The sequence below is a fragment of the Desarmillaria tabescens genome (assembly GCF_030435595.1).
Source record: "Desarmillaria tabescens strain CCBAS 213 chromosome Unknown EV420scaffold_102, whole genome shotgun sequence".
NCBI lineage: Eukaryota > Fungi > Basidiomycota > Agaricomycetes > Agaricales > Physalacriaceae > Desarmillaria > Desarmillaria tabescens.
Window position 1 is genome coordinate 478 of NW_026848401.1, and position 14,878 is coordinate 15,355.

At 47.4% G+C, this 14,878-nt stretch overlaps 7 protein-coding genes across 7 annotated transcripts; 2 read left to right on the forward strand and 5 right to left on the reverse strand.

Moving 5' to 3' along the window:
* Positions 1–235: 235 nt before the first annotated feature.
* On the reverse strand, positions 236–1,038 carry EV420DRAFT_1280285 (ribonuclease H-like domain-containing protein; the record flags this gene model as incomplete). Its single annotated transcript, XM_060468197.1, has 2 exons — positions 236–427; positions 478–1,038. 2 exons carry the CDS (start codon positions 1,036–1,038, stop codon positions 236–238), a joined length of 753 nt encoding a protein of 250 aa, XP_060322769.1.
* Positions 1,039–2,672: 1,634 nt separating this feature from the next.
* EV420DRAFT_152371 (uncharacterized protein) lies at positions 2,673–5,214 on the forward strand. The gene is made up of 20 exons (XM_060472309.1): positions 2,673–2,818; positions 2,889–3,030; positions 3,079–3,097; positions 3,159–3,176; positions 3,232–3,268; positions 3,324–3,337; positions 3,389–3,429; positions 3,487–3,538; positions 3,593–3,602; positions 3,653–3,670; positions 3,733–3,784; positions 3,832–3,866; positions 3,927–3,951; positions 4,012–4,023; positions 4,082–4,097; positions 4,151–4,196; positions 4,254–4,366; positions 4,414–4,501; positions 4,553–4,696; positions 4,751–5,214. The coding sequence occupies exons 1-20, from the start codon at positions 2,774–2,776 to the stop codon at positions 4,892–4,894; spliced, it is 1,071 nt and encodes a 356-aa protein (XP_060322770.1). The 5' UTR covers positions 2,673–2,773; the 3' UTR covers positions 4,895–5,214.
* Positions 5,179–6,087, reverse strand: EV420DRAFT_1316719 (thioredoxin-like protein; the record flags this gene model as incomplete). Its single annotated transcript, XM_060468696.1, has 3 exons — positions 5,538–6,087; positions 5,406–5,485; positions 5,179–5,351 (listed from the first exon to the last, which is right to left on the reverse strand). The coding sequence occupies exons 1-3, from the start codon at positions 5,948–5,950 to the stop codon at positions 5,179–5,181; spliced, it is 666 nt and encodes a 221-aa protein (XP_060322771.1). The 5' UTR covers positions 5,951–6,087.
* A 331-nt stretch (positions 6,088–6,418) lies between these two features.
* Positions 6,419–7,702, reverse strand: EV420DRAFT_1623312 (NAD(P)-binding protein; the record flags this gene model as incomplete). The annotated part of the gene is made up of 10 exons (XM_060475930.1): positions 6,419–6,449; positions 6,470–6,558; positions 6,617–6,694; positions 6,742–6,879; positions 6,928–7,124; positions 7,182–7,252; positions 7,299–7,334; positions 7,384–7,451; positions 7,484–7,551; positions 7,603–7,702. 10 exons carry the CDS (start codon positions 7,700–7,702, stop codon positions 6,419–6,421), a joined length of 876 nt encoding a protein of 291 aa, XP_060322772.1.
* A 255-nt stretch (positions 7,703–7,957) lies between these two features.
* On the reverse strand, positions 7,958–9,063 carry EV420DRAFT_152894 (HAD-like domain-containing protein). Its single transcript, XM_060472522.1, has 3 exons — positions 8,302–9,063; positions 8,099–8,249; positions 7,958–8,048 (listed from the first exon to the last, which is right to left on the reverse strand). The coding sequence occupies exon 1, from the start codon at positions 9,046–9,048 to the stop codon at positions 8,329–8,331; it is 720 nt and encodes a 239-aa protein (XP_060322773.1). The 5' UTR covers positions 9,049–9,063; the 3' UTR covers positions 7,958–8,048; positions 8,099–8,249; positions 8,302–8,328.
* A 136-nt stretch (positions 9,064–9,199) lies between these two features.
* EV420DRAFT_1586679 (major facilitator superfamily domain-containing protein) lies at positions 9,200–11,675 on the reverse strand. The gene is made up of 13 exons (XM_060474812.1): positions 11,447–11,675; positions 11,362–11,394; positions 11,249–11,307; positions 11,127–11,196; positions 10,904–11,073; positions 10,787–10,844; positions 10,620–10,734; positions 10,302–10,563; positions 10,185–10,251; positions 9,855–10,139; positions 9,775–9,798; positions 9,650–9,718; positions 9,200–9,598 (listed from the first exon to the last, which is right to left on the reverse strand). The coding sequence occupies exons 1-13, from the start codon at positions 11,502–11,504 to the stop codon at positions 9,384–9,386; spliced, it is 1,485 nt and encodes a 494-aa protein (XP_060322774.1). The 5' UTR covers positions 11,505–11,675; the 3' UTR covers positions 9,200–9,383.
* A 295-nt stretch (positions 11,676–11,970) lies between these two features.
* On the forward strand, positions 11,971–14,153 carry EV420DRAFT_1623314 (cytochrome P450; the record flags this gene model as incomplete). Its single annotated transcript, XM_060475931.1, has 12 exons — positions 11,971–12,142; positions 12,194–12,234; positions 12,282–12,415; positions 12,447–12,517; positions 12,634–12,698; positions 12,863–12,950; positions 13,053–13,247; positions 13,302–13,366; positions 13,450–13,512; positions 13,628–13,708; positions 13,766–13,858; positions 13,911–14,153. 12 exons carry the CDS (start codon positions 11,971–11,973, stop codon positions 14,151–14,153), a joined length of 1,311 nt encoding a protein of 436 aa, XP_060322775.1.
* Between the last annotated feature and the right edge of the window lie 725 nt (positions 14,154–14,878).

Here is a 14,878-nt window from a genome sequence, read left to right on the forward strand (position 1 = left end):
CTTGGGTGTGGACTATGCTAGAAAATAAAATGCAGATGCCGTACAAGGTTTCATTCTAGACACATAGGGCCTTCCGCCCTATGACAAGGAGTCGTAGTACGACTGTCGTACTGGTCTTGCGTGCGTTAGATCGTTCTGCTTTCCATGACTCACTGTCAGAATTTGCTGAATGTTCCTGTATAAATGATATCTATCGTACTTACGTGGCTGTAAACACTGAGAAGAGAATTACACTTCAAGAAGCCATGGCCGCGACACGACTAGCCATCTTCGCCACCTCGTCGGCGTTAGTGTTCAACTCTCGAGGAATTTTCCAAAATCCCACATCAATACCCTTCCTCTCCACAAAACTGATAGCTTCATCCAACTTCAAGTAAAGATCAAGATTCGCAGACCGCTTTCCTTGGGACGTGCGCATTCCTTTCCTCTGATGCTAGCTAGTTAGCTGCGGGTCGGGAACCTGCAAGACATGCGTACCTTCCATTTGGGTAACCACTCTGTCATGCCCAACACAACATTCTCCGAGTCGGATGCAATGATCCATTGAGGACGAGTCACCAGACCAGAGCTGTCTCTCGCGTTATGGGTCTTGAACGTCCGTAATTCGTGCCTCTTCATGTTGCGGTATTCTTCCACATCCGTCTCAAAGTACCGCATACGCATCATCTCGAGTCCTTCAAGGGCAGCCAACAGCTCCGCACGTTGACTGGTCCTCTTGGCACCCGGATCCAACGTGTCGTCAATGGGAATACTCCACTGGTTGCTCTCGCTGCTTCCCATAACAATCCCAATCCCTGCCGTCGCATCCGCTTGCCCATTATTAGAACACGCCCCATCGACGAAGATGAGTCTGAAGTTCTTACAGGGAGATAGATCCCCTTTGAAGGTCCCGTGGTAGCAGCACGCCACGAAGTATGTATCGCAGCAGGCGCATTGAGTGATTAGCTCATCGAGGGGGAAGTCCCTGGCGAGTCGTTCGCACAAATGGAACCTGCGAGCGAAGACTCCTTCCTCTCCAGGACTATGTTCAAGATTCATGGGTGTATAACACAATGAAGGAGACTCACCTCGTGTTCGATCCATATCGATATCGGGGGGAACCGAATTGAGATATCGAATCCTCTAGAATCGCCCGCTCTTCTTCGCTGGGATTCACGGTGATCCTTTGTGATTGGGATCGGATCTAGCAGCACTAAAAATAGACGTGGAAGATGAGGACTAGAAGAGACATGGTTGAGGATGACCACTCGCCTGGCCGCCCACTGAACGCGAACACTCCTGTTTGTGCGAAATGGTTCTCACAATGTCAGAGGGCAGAAATAGCTGCCCATCTACACTAAACTTCCCATATGACAGCACTGATATGAGGCTATTCGGGCTTTCTCCACATACTGTGGATATCGAGGGTCGCAGATTGGGGGATGCGAGAGCGTAGATGGGCTACTCTGGCAACTGCAATGTCAGTATCGACGCTGGAAAACGACACCAAGATTCGGAGTCTTCATTGGGATAGTTGTCCGGCCAGTGACTTGACTCCGGCTTTCTTCTACGTCTGGAGTTTCTCTCACGAGTCGTCCCGCATATCTTCTCAATCTGATCCTGCGGACTCCCCCGGGACGTGAATCGGTCGGATTGCCCTATTATTAGTAGGGGGAGGGAATGGTCAAGCCCCTGCGATGCCTTTGGGGCAGGGTAGTATCCGATATCATTCATCAAAAAGGATATACGGGCGCATCTTCAGGTATATCAGAAGATACTGACGGAAATGTAAGGCTATTGTCCTTTACATTCATATCTGATCTTCTATCTTTTGGCAAGGTTACTACCAAAGCTCTCGCGCGCAACACGCGAAGGGTCTACGATGCTTGTTGCAGTGCGGAGAAGGCCCGTACTGCAACTGACGAGTTAAACGATGAAACCGGAAGAGAAGGACACTCCTTGGGAGTCGATTTCGCTGATTTGAATTCTATCAAGCAGAGTTTGTGAGGTAAGACCTCTCTTTAGACAGTAGATTCGTTTACTCATGTACAGCAAAGCAGAGTATCGGAGCGTCATGTTTTGCTCAAGGTAGTGAGTTCAAAGAGCCATTCCGAACACATCGCTTGGAGAGAACTTCTTGGGCCTTCAAATCCAGTCCCGCCTACCCAGGACTCGAGATGATAGAAGCGAATCTTCGACAAACCGTATCTGCCGCGACATGTTGTGAGGTAATATATTTCCCGTTCATCGGGGATCGGACAATATAAATCGTAGCAAATACGGTTCAATGTGTGGCCCCTGGTACGAACTAGAAATTGGGGGGGCTTCCGGCTGATCGGACTAAGTAAGTTCAAGTTTCTTCCCATGAACTTGGTCGTCGCCGTCTAACACTTTTGCGCTTTGCCATTTGGGTTGGCTACTAGATTTCAGCGTACCGCTTAACCTGTCTTGTCCAAGAGTGAACAAATGCCTCGCGGCTTCCGGCCTCTCATACTCCCATCGAAATTTCGTGCGCATTTCCTGGTACCTTTCGGCTTCTAAATAAGCGTGTCAGGTGTCCGGTAACGAGTCTAGTTTTTCAGTGATTCAAGTTGCAAAATGATTGATCTTTCCTGCGTCACGGTGTGCTTTGCAGAATTCCAGCCGGGATATATCATGGAAGTGATTTCCTCCCCAGGCAGCACTGATCGCTTAGGAGTAGCTGGGTTCAGCCAAACGAAGTGGACACTCCGTACAGGACCTGTCTCAAGAAACTGACTCGACGTGTTCTACTTATGGTCATGATATCAAAATCATGATCCCAAGAACCAGATGGCGGCGCCCAGTATCTGATATTAGGGTAGGACGTCTAAGGCCAATCAGTAACCGCCATCTAAAAAAAGATCATCGGCACGCTTAAAAACACCCAGCGTCAAGTCTATCGAACACTCTTCCTCCAACACACACATTACGCGATGTCTCCTGCCACAGTCCACCTTTCTCCAACGCCGGACTTCCTCCTGTTCTCTGGTATCGAAGTTTTAGCAATCTTGTTCACCATGGCTCTTTGGGGTAAGTGAACGTGTCTGTTGTCATCTTCGTTGCTCAATACAAAGACAGGAATATCCTGCTTGCAAATGTCGGTCTTCTCATCCGTACATACGCCACGATCAACTCATAGGGATCTGTCTGTCGCTCAGTTTTCTTTACTTTTTCAAGTATGATCCACGCAGAACCGATGAGCTCCCATGTTAACGATTGCATTTTTCACAGCAGTACACAGGAAGATAGTTGTTACATCAAGGGTTTGGTACGGCATTTAGCTGTCTGGTGCTCATGGCTGACTCATGACGCTCTACTCGTAGGTTATCTGGCTCTGGTCAGGCCTCATTCGCCATGTTTCCGCAGTATTTTTGATTTCTATGAATAGGTCCATGGATACAGTGCATCAAGGTCTTCTTATTTCCGGAGGTAAGTGTTAGTTTGTAATATCTCATCGGACGTTTTAACTGAGTGAGTGTCATCTAGTGTACAAAGCGATACGCGACAATGCAACAGCAAGTACAGATCATATTAGCTGGTATGTCCCTCCAGCTCAGAGATCCGTTGGTCGTTAAAGCATCCCGGTCTGCAGGGAGTATCTAGTCGGTATTCAATCATTATGAATGAATTTAACCTCTCTGATTTGCCCCAGATTCAAATCCTTTTCACGGTTAGGAAATCGCCTTGATCCTCCGTATATCTTGCATACTCATTGTCCTTCTGACTTTGCAGATTCTGGTCACCACGCCTGCCCAAGGGTTTTTTTCGTACCGAATCTGGATGTGTAAGACTATATTGCTCCAATAACGATGGGATTTAATATTTCTTCAGTCAGTAATAAAAGCAAACTTATCATTTCCTTCCTCGTATGCGTTTCCTTTTTACCCCTTCCACTCGTGCACTTCCTCAAATATTAACTCTCGAAGGCACCTGCCATCCTATTCCAACTTAGTGAGTGAATTTCCAGTTAGCTTTTGTATCGACACATATTGAAGAATTTATACCGTCTAGTCGACGGAATCAGTGAGTATAGAGAAACATTTCTACGCCATGTGTCGAGCCTTGACCCTAATATGTATAGTTTTCATGGCTATCAAGTGAGTCTCCGATGCTGCTTTCATTTACCACTTGATCGACATTATCATGATAGCCTTCCAGCGACAGACAAACTGCAATTTACAACCTCTACTAGCAAGGCAAGAACCTGAATTTCGGAATATTCAGTTGTCACAAGTTCTCATATTGATATCCAGGGCATCGCCATCGCATACTTCATCGACGGCGCCGTTGTAGATCTGTTTATCGCTATCGCTATGTGCTTATTCCTCTGGCGAAGATACCTTCGTATTGGCATCGCAACCAAGGGGTATGTTAATTGATCCATCTTTCCTCCCATCTAATCACCACTCCAAGGACGCGTTCTATGATTCACAGGCTCACCCTCTTCTCTATCAACACGGGCTCCTGGCCAGCCATCATAGCCATCATTACTTTGGTCATGGTACGAATTGAAATATCTTATGATACGAACCACCGAGTTCACTGTCCCTAGTTACTGGCGTATCCGACCTACTATCTCTATGCGGGACTCTATTTCTTTCTCTCACCTGTTTACTGTAACACCGTGCTCGCATCGATCAATGCGCGACCGTATATTCAAAGCGTGAATAATGGACGACATATCTATATCCCAAAGGTACTTTGTAGACTCTACAAATTTTGCCAAGTTCTCATTCTGAGCGGACTCTAGGAATCCGGACTTCAATTCGCAAGTCATGATTCTCAAGGCGTTTGCTCTAATCTTCATGGAACACCGCATGGACTGGAATTGGCGTCGTACAAAGTCGGTCCCGAGGAGTCGACGGAAGGAAATGACTGTCTGAACATCGTTTGAAGTTCTGGACATACTAAATGTATCCTAATAATGTGGCCATCGATTCCAGCAGCGTTCCTTGTTAGTATCCCGACCGTCAAGCCCAAATATACCTTTGTCTACGCATTTATTCCAAGGATCAGTGACGACTACTGCTTGGAAACAATGCTCGGATTACATCAGATTATTCTCAGTGATACAGATCAGTCACTACATACAAAAGCGAGTTACATACAATACAAACCAATCCGCTCATGTGCGTCCCTTGATGTTGTACAGCCATCCCAATATATTCTGCAGCACGTTTACCCCCTCACTTTTACTCCGGCACCCTCGAGTATGCCCTTCAATTTACCCTCGGCATGCAGCTTTGCCAAATCATCACTACCTCCGATAGAATTCCCTCGGACAATAACGTTGGGGAACGTACTATGAGATGTCAGACGCGTGAGAAGCGATTTCAATTGGATCGAGTCGTCTGTCAGGTAGAATGAGTAAGAAAGAGTACGACACAGAAACAGAAGTAACGCACCTCTCAAATCAACCTCGATGACCTTCATGGGTGGATCAAGGTCGTACGACTCTAATAGCGTCTTGGCTCGCTTTGAGAATCTGTTCGACACGAGGTGAGCGTGACGGATATCACTGTGAAGGACAGACTCACTGGCAGTAGCTCTTACTGAACACGACCACCGGGAACTGTTTATCCAACGCCTTCCTTTCCGCTTCCCAATCGACGTCATCACCCTCATCTGCAGCATAGATACGCATATCAAGCGGCTTCGTCGGGTCGAGCATCGTCATGCTGTGACTGAGGATATGCTCATGCTCGGCGTCGCCCGTCACCAGATGTATCAGCCCGTATATCTCGTCCACTGGACGTTTACGTTGTTTTGTCAAGGCCAGCTTGGCGACCGATGCTCGCGAAAGGACGGAATCACCCACGTCCTTGAGGGACTCGGGTAAGGACAGAGATGAACGGAAGTAGAGGACGAAGACGGTCAGGATGGCGAGGAAGATGACGAGGCGGCGACGACGGATAGGGTACGCGCCAGGAGAATTTTTTGGTGAGTTCATGGCTTGGTGAAGTGGGGTCGGTGTGCCAGCACAGGTTGTCGTGGAGGTATTTGAGGAACAAGCAGTGGCTGTGTCGGTGATGACCACGTCTATTTTTGTCGTGTCAATTTTTAGACACGATCGCCGACGGAAGAAACATGACCGGGCCCCGCGCCAGCAATTTGAATACCAGCCTCTGCCGTTTAAAGTCCTTACAACCTCAGTGGTCTCGCTGCCGCGATGCTCAGATGCCCTCACTGGAGACCTTGCTAGATACGCCTCGAACTGTTCATGTTGATCATTGGTCATCTCCGGGGTTCTGTGAATGCTATGCTATTGTCGCAGTGTATGTCTGGTTCTACACCTCGTAGTATTCTCCTCTTCCTATTCTGCTACGACAATGTTCGAAAGTGTGGAAATACAAGTTTATTCTGGTTTCAGATCGAATGGAGGTAGGCCATTAGTGCATATTGAAAGTAAGGCAAACCATTACACCAGTCGTTGTGACTTTCGCAGAACGCTTAGAAGCCGACTATTTGCTCCTCCAGGTACTCCCAAAGCTGACGTCCAAGGGCTTCGTTCTTGGTAGCTGAAAACGGTGCCCCGACTCGCGCCCATGGTTTCATATACTAAGTTCATCAGTTTTTTTCCCGGTAAACCAGCGTTACAAGTAGGTACTTACGCCACCATTTCTGAATCAGACATCGTCGCGGCATATAGCTGCGTAAGCCCTCCCATGTCTACTGGGTATAATATCGTTTTATTCTACAACATTAAGAATTAGAAAAGTTGGGTGATAATGAAGCAAACACGCATGCCATGATAGTTCGCTCAAAAGGTGAGATATGTCTCTGCATCTCCGACCTCAAGTTTCCCGGGTTTACTGAAATAGCGATGATCCCTTGATCTGCATATCTGCGTGCCAGTTCGGTGGTCCACGTAACCATAGCCTGGCATTGCTTTTTGGCAAGAGTCCACGTGCTGGGTATGCAACATACGAATTTGCTCTGCGAATACAACGCCATCTTGTTCATCTTACGACGTTTAGGACCGTCTTTGAATGTATCAAACTTGAGACCATTGACGAAGATGTGATTTAGCGAGGCTGTGTTGATGATTCGCGGTTTGAATTCGGGGTTGGACGTAGAGGTGGGCATCAGCGTAGGGATGAGAAGCTTGGTAAAGTAGAAGACACCTGAAGGAGACAGTTTAGGACTTGGGGTCAAGGACGTACAAGCGAATATTTCCGTACCGAGCATGTTGACACCGAACTGGAGATCGTAGCCTTGTTCGATCAGAGCTAAGGGGGGAGAGAATACACCACTGCGAATTATAAGTCGAGTCCGAAGGCATGCAAAGACTGATAAACCTATTGTTAAACAAAACATGAAGCTCTGTTTCTCGACTTGACCTGTGCATGAGCAAAGATTCTACTCTCCAAAGAAAGATTTCACCTTGTAAACTCCTCAGCGGCGCACTTGATGGAGTTCAAATCAGCGAAATCAACCTGTAGGAATAGTTCCTCTTTTCCGTTGCAGCACGGGCCTTCTCCACATTGCGACAAGCAAAGTAGACCTTCGCGTTGTGCGCCAGGAGAGCTTTGGCAGTAACCTTGCCTATGCCTAGAGCAGATAAAATGTCAGAAGGGTGTGTAAAAGAAGATAAACACTTACCAGTGTTGGCACCTGTGACGATCATGACTTGTCCGGAGAGATAAGGAAGCTGATCTACAGAAAATTGAGGCTTCGGAGGGAGACATTGGTCGATGAACATATGTATCCTGCAGTCCGAGTCAGTGTTGGAGGTACGCATGGTGGGATTGTTGTCGTTCTCTCATATCGGCTTTGTTGGTATAAGGAGGCGCTGACCCTGAAGGATAGGGCGCAAGACGCGTATGTGCCATGCCGACGATGCCGTCATCAGTGCAAACTCGGCTCGAAAATCTGGAAAACCATGTATCCACCGATCTCTGTGTCAGGAACACCCGACCATGAAGAAGGAAAGTCTGTCAAAGCGCCGGATGCATTGGATGACTCCCAGGGTCGGCCAGGCATTATTACTCGAGATGTCCACCAAACCCAGGCAGTGGCCAACGAATAATCATCTCAATTCAAGACTACTTCAATTCCATGTATGAGAGCACAGCACCGGTTATAATTCATTACTCACCAAAGGTAGATATAGGTTCAGAAGGGAGTGTACGATATATCTAAGGGGACCTTTATCCAAACACCGGCCATGCTGCACTATATGTTGGAATACACAGTTGCCAGCCCTCCTGTGTAGCGCGACAGACGTCCAGGACTAGGTTCGCTATGCCCTGCAAAAGAATTATTCAGGTAATAGTCTGGATTAATGAGAGGCAAACTCACGATAATCCCAACAAATATAACTTGACATCATGAAGCAACCGGCTTTGCCTGGGGTAAAGCATCCAACGCCTGCTTTCCGAGCTTGGCCCAGTCGCGTAGAATATCAGGATTGGTGTACCACTGCGACACCTCAGCAATCTGGCCTGATGACAGTCCCCCTTCTTTCACCCACTTAGCAACGTCGTCCTCGCCCTTAATACGGTCAAGGATACCAATAACGGCCAGAAGAGTCTCGTCATCGTCGTCCATCCCCAAAGAAAGACTGCTCATCTTCGCTACCAAGTCGTCCCCTTTCTCTGCCACGCCTCTAGCACAGTGCACGTATTCCTCCACACAGATATGGTTATATGGCTGCATACGCGCCTTCGACGGGGAGTCATCCAACAGAATCGTATTCTTCCCATCGAAGCCGCCCAACGACGCCCAAACACGAGAAAGGTCCTTGGTTGTCTGAGTTTTGCGACCATATTCGACCTTCGACAAGCCCATTTGATCGCGTGTCCACACTAATTTGAGTTTATTGACATGTTGTCCGAATGCCCGTTCTACCATCCATCCAACATTCTTTGGTTGAGCAGAACTCCAGACCATCGTGTCGAGCCATTGTCGAGTGGCGGGATGAAAGAGATAGGAAGTGAAAGAAGAGAGGTATGGGCGGGGATAGCATGTACGTGTCTTTTTATGTTTTGGTCGGAAGAGAAGGGTGCCATTCAGATCGAGGACGAGTAGCTTGCGCTTGGTAGTCATGGAAGGGTAAAACTTTCGCGTTAGAGCATGCCGTGGGAAAATATATGCCGCTTATGATGCCGCGGCACTGATTCCCACGAGTATCGATAACGGCGAAACGACGACGAAAAACAGCAGGGAATTCAGTCAAGGCGACATCTTACAGGAAAATACTGTATCATGGGATTATCTCCTTAGGTCCAAGAGCGAGGGTCGTCTCAGTCATGGCTTCAATCAGTAATACAAAATATTCCATCGATATTGTTAACCCCTGGAAAAGAAAAAAAAATATAGAGACGACGTTTCTACAAGCATATTTGGAGAGCAATGAACATTTAAAAGTGCACATTCTAAGTTCAAAGAACATATTTGAAGTCCTTCTGCTGGAAGTCTGTCAGATCTTCAAACGCGAACTTGTTGCCCGTCTCTTCCTGATCCTCCGCCTTCGAGAGCTCGTCGTCACCTTTTTTGGAGGCTGATGGAAAGGGGGTCGACGACGTGAGGAGACCGTCCCGCCTTTTATTCTCAGCGTTCAAGATGTATCGCAACGCGAGAGATGCGACAGACACGACTGAAAATTGGCGTGAGGACACATATATCATGTAAAGAGACCGATACATACAGCACATGCACACGATGATAGCGATCCAAGTCGATTTATAGTGGATGTGGGCTTCGGGAGTCAAAACAACTGCAGGCAAGCAAGTCGGGAAACTAGTCTTCGAAGATTGTGCAGAAATGACTTACTGTATCCTCCTATAATATTACCAACTGCATGCCGGCAAACAAATCAGCATTAGAAGATATGGAGTAAACAGAATACCGACCATTATAACCAATGAAAATCATGCCACTGCAAATGGCTTTCTTCGTTCCTCCGGCAACATTGGCAGCGGCCAAAGATAGAATCAGAACATAAGGGGCACCAAACGACGCTACGAGGTAATACCCCCACAGCGGTAGAGCTCGATGTATCCACGATCCTTTCCACACCATAACGGCACCGATAATCATTGGCCAACAGGTGATCGGTAAAAGATAGGTGCGGATGTTCTTATACCGCCCAGCAAAATATCCAGATATCCAGATAGTGAGACAGGTCATCGCGCCACCTACAAGGATTATTATACGCTCGCATGTGGAATAATTGGACATACCAGGTATCTGCAGGAGTATGGCATTCAACGAGCTGTACCCGAACGAGGTAATGATTCTCGCCCCGAACTTCGCGTAGGTAAATTTCAAAACCAGAGTGCAAATAGGACAATGCCTACCGCGGTGACGCCACCGTTGCACACGTAGATAGCCGATGCGCAAAGCAAAAATAGCCAAAGCTTGATATCTCTGATGGACTCGAAGACTTGATCCCATTTCCACTGCGTTTGATCTTTTCCTGTCATGTTAGAAGCTAAACGTTGCTTCAACAGAACTTTTTCTTCTTCCGTGAACCATCGACCGGGCTCGTTTGGTGAGGTGGGTATTACCAGTAGAACGACGACCGACCAGAGGATAGTCCAAGAGCCGCCAAACAAGTACCTGAGAAGGACCGGGCCAAGTCAGGGCAATAACGAGAGAAGGGATGAAGTACGAACATATATTTCCACGTTGCTAGCTTTCCTGAAGCGTGTCCAAGGCCGTAGTTAATTAGCCCCGAGAACATGCTGAATATTCCCGTAGCGCTGTACCATATACCAAGCCTAGCCGTTTCTACAGGGCCGTGAACCATTGAAAAAGCGAGGCCAGGGTGGGACAATCTTACGCTCTTTCTTCGTATACCACAGTGCAGTTATTGCAAGGAAGCCTGGAGATACTGATGACTATCAGTCCGAACCAGACTGAGTAAAATGTTTCTTGGGGTAAAAAATCATTACGCCACCTCAACTATGCCTAGAAAAATCCTTTGTACGACCAAGCCGGGATAACTCGTCACGACGACGGTGAGCATGCAGATGACTCCCCAGAGGAAGATGAACGCCGATAGAGTCTTTACAAGGGGGACCCGCTGCAGGATGAGTGCAATTGGGAGTACCCCCACGATGTATCCATCTAACAAAAGATGGTTAGGATAGATGCACGCCTGCGTGACGATTAATATTTACAGTAAAACGCAGCGTTAGCCGTCGAATACCGTTGGGTAGAAGTGACTCCATTGTGCTTTGTGGACAGGTGCTACGATGACTTCCATGACTTTCCGTGAAGAATTGAGATTATAGAGACCTACCAAGTCTTCAATGATTCCAAAAACTGATGCTGACCCCAGAACGGCTTTATCGTAAAATTCTATGCAAAGGTGATTATTGAGTAACCGAAGCGCGACTATGTGATGAGACTCACGGAGGCCATATGCCACAGTGAGAACTGGCATTACTGGGAAATATATCAGACTTTGATAAAACCTCCGAGCACGGATACAACTCACAAATCAGATCGATCTTCCAGACAAGCTTCCTTTCAGCAGACTCAGTGGTTCCCGACATCTTTGGAGGTCGCGAGTAGGATGTAAATACCAAAGGAAACTACAGGCCAGATTAGTCGTGCGCTCGTAAAAATTTCATAACGCAAGCATATCTGCCCGCTACAAAGAGGATAACGATAATGCCATCGTCGCTTTGAAAGAGTTGCAGGGAAAAATGTCGGGTAGCTCGGGTCCCGAACGGTTACGGAACCCCGGGCCTCCATTCCGTGCCGCTTTGCCGTGGACAAGTCCGAATCAGGGTCAACTTTCGTCGTTCTAACCTTTTCTAAGCTCCTCCCTTTACATCACCACAACTTGAGCTTTTCGTTTCCGTGGTGGATCTCATCATTAAATGATGGGCTGTGAGTCTAGTCCTGTAACCAATCCATGCCTTTTGGGGGGACAGGCGAGCCAAGACAGACTTAGATGCCGGTACCCTCTTATACTATACCTATACCCCTGGAACTCTTCCCGACCATCGTCCTATCATGCACTGGACAAGCTCTACCATCCTGATAGTCAACACTGCTCTCTTTCTGGCTGGGGTTGTCATTGTTCGCAACCTGTACAATCGACGTCTTGGACTTCCATATCCTCCCGGCCCGACACCCAGCATCATTCCATTTGTTGGCAACCTACATGATATGCCAACAAAAGCAGGTGATCTAATTAGTTGACGCGTTTGTATTCAATCGACTGACTTCTTCGTAGGATGGTTCGAATTCACGGAATGGGGGAAACTGTATGGTATTGTTGCTTCAGCTTTGACCCCATTTACGCTCACAGCTGCTCACCTTAGGGCCGCTTGTTATGCTCGAGGTCATGGGTCAAAAAGATCTGTATCATCAACATGATTCGCACCGCGACAGATTTGCTAGATGCTCGGTCCGCTGTATATTCCGATAGACCACAAATGCGTATGGTTAGAGAATTGTATGACGGCTTTTCCCTTCATCTTGAAAAGGACTAACTTTTATGGAATGGGTTGGGAATTCAACGTGGGATTTCAAAACTACGGTCCCAAGCATAAGAAAAGTCGGAAACTATTCCATCATGGCTTTAATGCCAGAGCATCGGACACTTATCAGCCAATCCAAACAACAAGCTGCATCCTTGAGCAATACTCTTTTTGAATGACTTATCGACGGAAGGAAATAACGTTGCTCCTAGAGAAACTCCTATGATGTCCGGAGCAATTCGAAGAACTTCCGCGAGAGTGGGTCCCTCGAACCATACACAATTTTACGCTTAATGCTTGTTACCGTAGAACTACTGGATCTATCATTATGATGATCGGTATGTGGTAACCTAATCTTGAAGGCTTCAACCATCGACAGGATTCTTCCTTTTTAACCAGCCTTCGGATACCAGACGGTCAAGAACGACGAATTCGTTCGTATAGCAGAAGAGGCCCAATTTGCTATGGTCTCCGCCGCTCGGCCGGGGCTTATCTTGTTGATTCCATCCCGTTCCTCAAATACGTTCCCAAATGGTAGGCTCCACGGCTCGTGTCGAAAGGCCTTGAGGCTTATTTTGTTTATTGAACAGGTTTCCTGATGCCCATTTCCAGCGCGTGCTCGAGAAGGACGAAAGCTAGCCGAAGACCTACAGAACAAACCTTACGCATGGGCTCGGAAACAGTTCGACGAAGGCAAAGCGAAACCCAGTTTCTTCACATCGATCATGGAAACCAAAGGCTTGTGTTCGGGTGATCCTGTGGAGAAAGAGCAGCTGATCAAGAAAGCATCCGCACTGATGTATGCTAGTGAGTGCTTCGATGATGCCCAAATTATGAACATATCTAGAGTTTTGCTCCCAGCTGATGCTGATACTATTTTGGCCTCTGTTCTCAATTTCTTCCTCGCAATGCTCCATGCCCCGGATGTTCAGAAAAGAGGAACTGTCGCGGGTAGTTGGGAATGATCGCCTTCCTACTTTGCTGATCGTCTTCTTTGCCTTACATTAAGTGCATCGTCAAGGAGACCCTTCGGTGGGAGCAAGGTACGGCACTAGTGCTTTTAGATAGGATCGTGAATGACGGCAGACCCTAAAACGACAGTCATCCCGCTCGGCGTTCCTCATCGCCTGATGAAAGATGATGTGAGCGACAGTTGTCTTGTTACATATTTTTACTGATTTTTTCAGGTTTATGAAGGGTACTTTATTCCAAAAGGCACCACCATGATACCCAATCAGTATGCCATGGCAAGTCTAGAGCCCCTTTCCGTGAAATTTCTAGTTACTGATTTTCTTGACAGTCGTACGACGAAACCATGTACTCAGGACCCCATGGTATACCGCCCCGAGCGTTTCATGGAAGCTCCGACTGCTAAAGACGGAGGTCCGCGTGACCCGAATACCATTGCATTTGGCTGGGTATGGCTACCAATAGCTTAGTTCGCCTGCACTTTCTGATTCATACACGCAGGGGCAGCGCATCTGTCCTGGCCGTTTTCTTGCTGAAAATTCGCTCTGGCCTCATGCGGCTACGACTCTTGCGTGTTTCAATATATCGCCTATCATTGGAAGTGACGGTAGATTTGTCATTCCTCCTAGAGATTACACATCTGGGCCCGCCAGTCCGAAGCCTTTTTCTTGTCATATTCGGCCACGAAATCCTGGGGTTGCGGAGCTCATCAAAGACAACATTGCTTCTGTGGAGAGCCAATGAGCCGGGTACACTGTTGGATTTCAATCGCTTTGTTTTGGCCAGGGTTCGATGAAGTCCCCAATGCTGTCGCCTTCCTCATCTTGAATGTTAATTTTCAACTTAACCTCACTCTCCCTTGCAGTTCCTATTTATCCTTCATCTATCTTCTGCCTTCGCAGCCTCTTGAAATGATTCTCTTTTTTTCTGTACCACCTAGGCGTTTCGGAATCACCGGCTCTAGCCCGTCTTCTCTAATTAATCACAATACTATCTTTCAATGGTTGGGAGCAGTTGTTCTTTTGAGACCGCTGCTTGAATTCCATTGTATCTGCAGAGTACAGTCTTGACAATTCAAGTAGGTAATATTCTGACCCCTCCCCCCGCGGCGCACAACACCTCGTCGGACTTTGGAAAGGGAATTTGGCGCGCAAATCCGCCGCACGGACATTGCCTTTATGTATTAATTAAGCTAGCCAATACACTAGCAGAAGACATTGACGTTTCATCGCTTTCCCCGAAGGTATAGTAGTCGGATTGTGGTGCATGAAGATACACGTCAGGTACCGACCTGCAGAAATTTACGCGTAATGGGGGTGATAAGCGCGGTTCTCTGAAAGACATATCATGCGGAGTGGCGGTAGTCCATTGAAGAATTCGCGCCAGTGCCGTTGTGTTTCAAGAAGCTGAGTCCACGAAGTCGAGCTTCGACAAAGCTTCGAGTATTGAACGAAGATTTGATAATGTAT

Excerpts from the sequence above, each read along its gene's own strand:
- EV420DRAFT_1586679 (XM_060474812.1), bottom strand. The coding sequence starts at position 11,504 with ATGTCGGGAACCACTGAGTCTGCTGAAAGGAAGCTTGTCTGGAAGATC. Across the intron at positions 11,197-11,248 it reads TTGGAATCATTGAAGACTTG|CACCTGTCCACAAAGCACAA; the intron begins GTAGGTCTCTAT and ends AAGTCATCGTAG. Across the intron at positions 9,599-9,649 it reads TATCATCGTGTGCATGTGCT|TCGTGTCTGTCGCATCTCTC; the intron begins GTATGTATCGGT and ends GCCAATTTTCAG.
- EV420DRAFT_152371 (XM_060472309.1), top strand. The coding sequence starts at position 2,774 with ATGATCCCAAGAACCAGATGGCGGCGCCCAGTATCTGATATTAGG. Across the intron at positions 2,819-2,888 it reads GCCCAGTATCTGATATTAGG|CGTCAAGTCTATCGAACACT; the intron begins GTAGGACGTCTA and ends AAAAACACCCAG. Across the intron at positions 3,867-3,926 it reads AACTTATCATTTCCTTCCTC|GCACCTGCCATCCTATTCCA; the intron begins GTATGCGTTTCC and ends TAACTCTCGAAG.
- EV420DRAFT_152894 (XM_060472522.1), bottom strand. The coding sequence starts at position 9,048 with ATGACTACCAAGCGCAAGCTACTCGTCCTCGATCTGAATGGCACCCTT.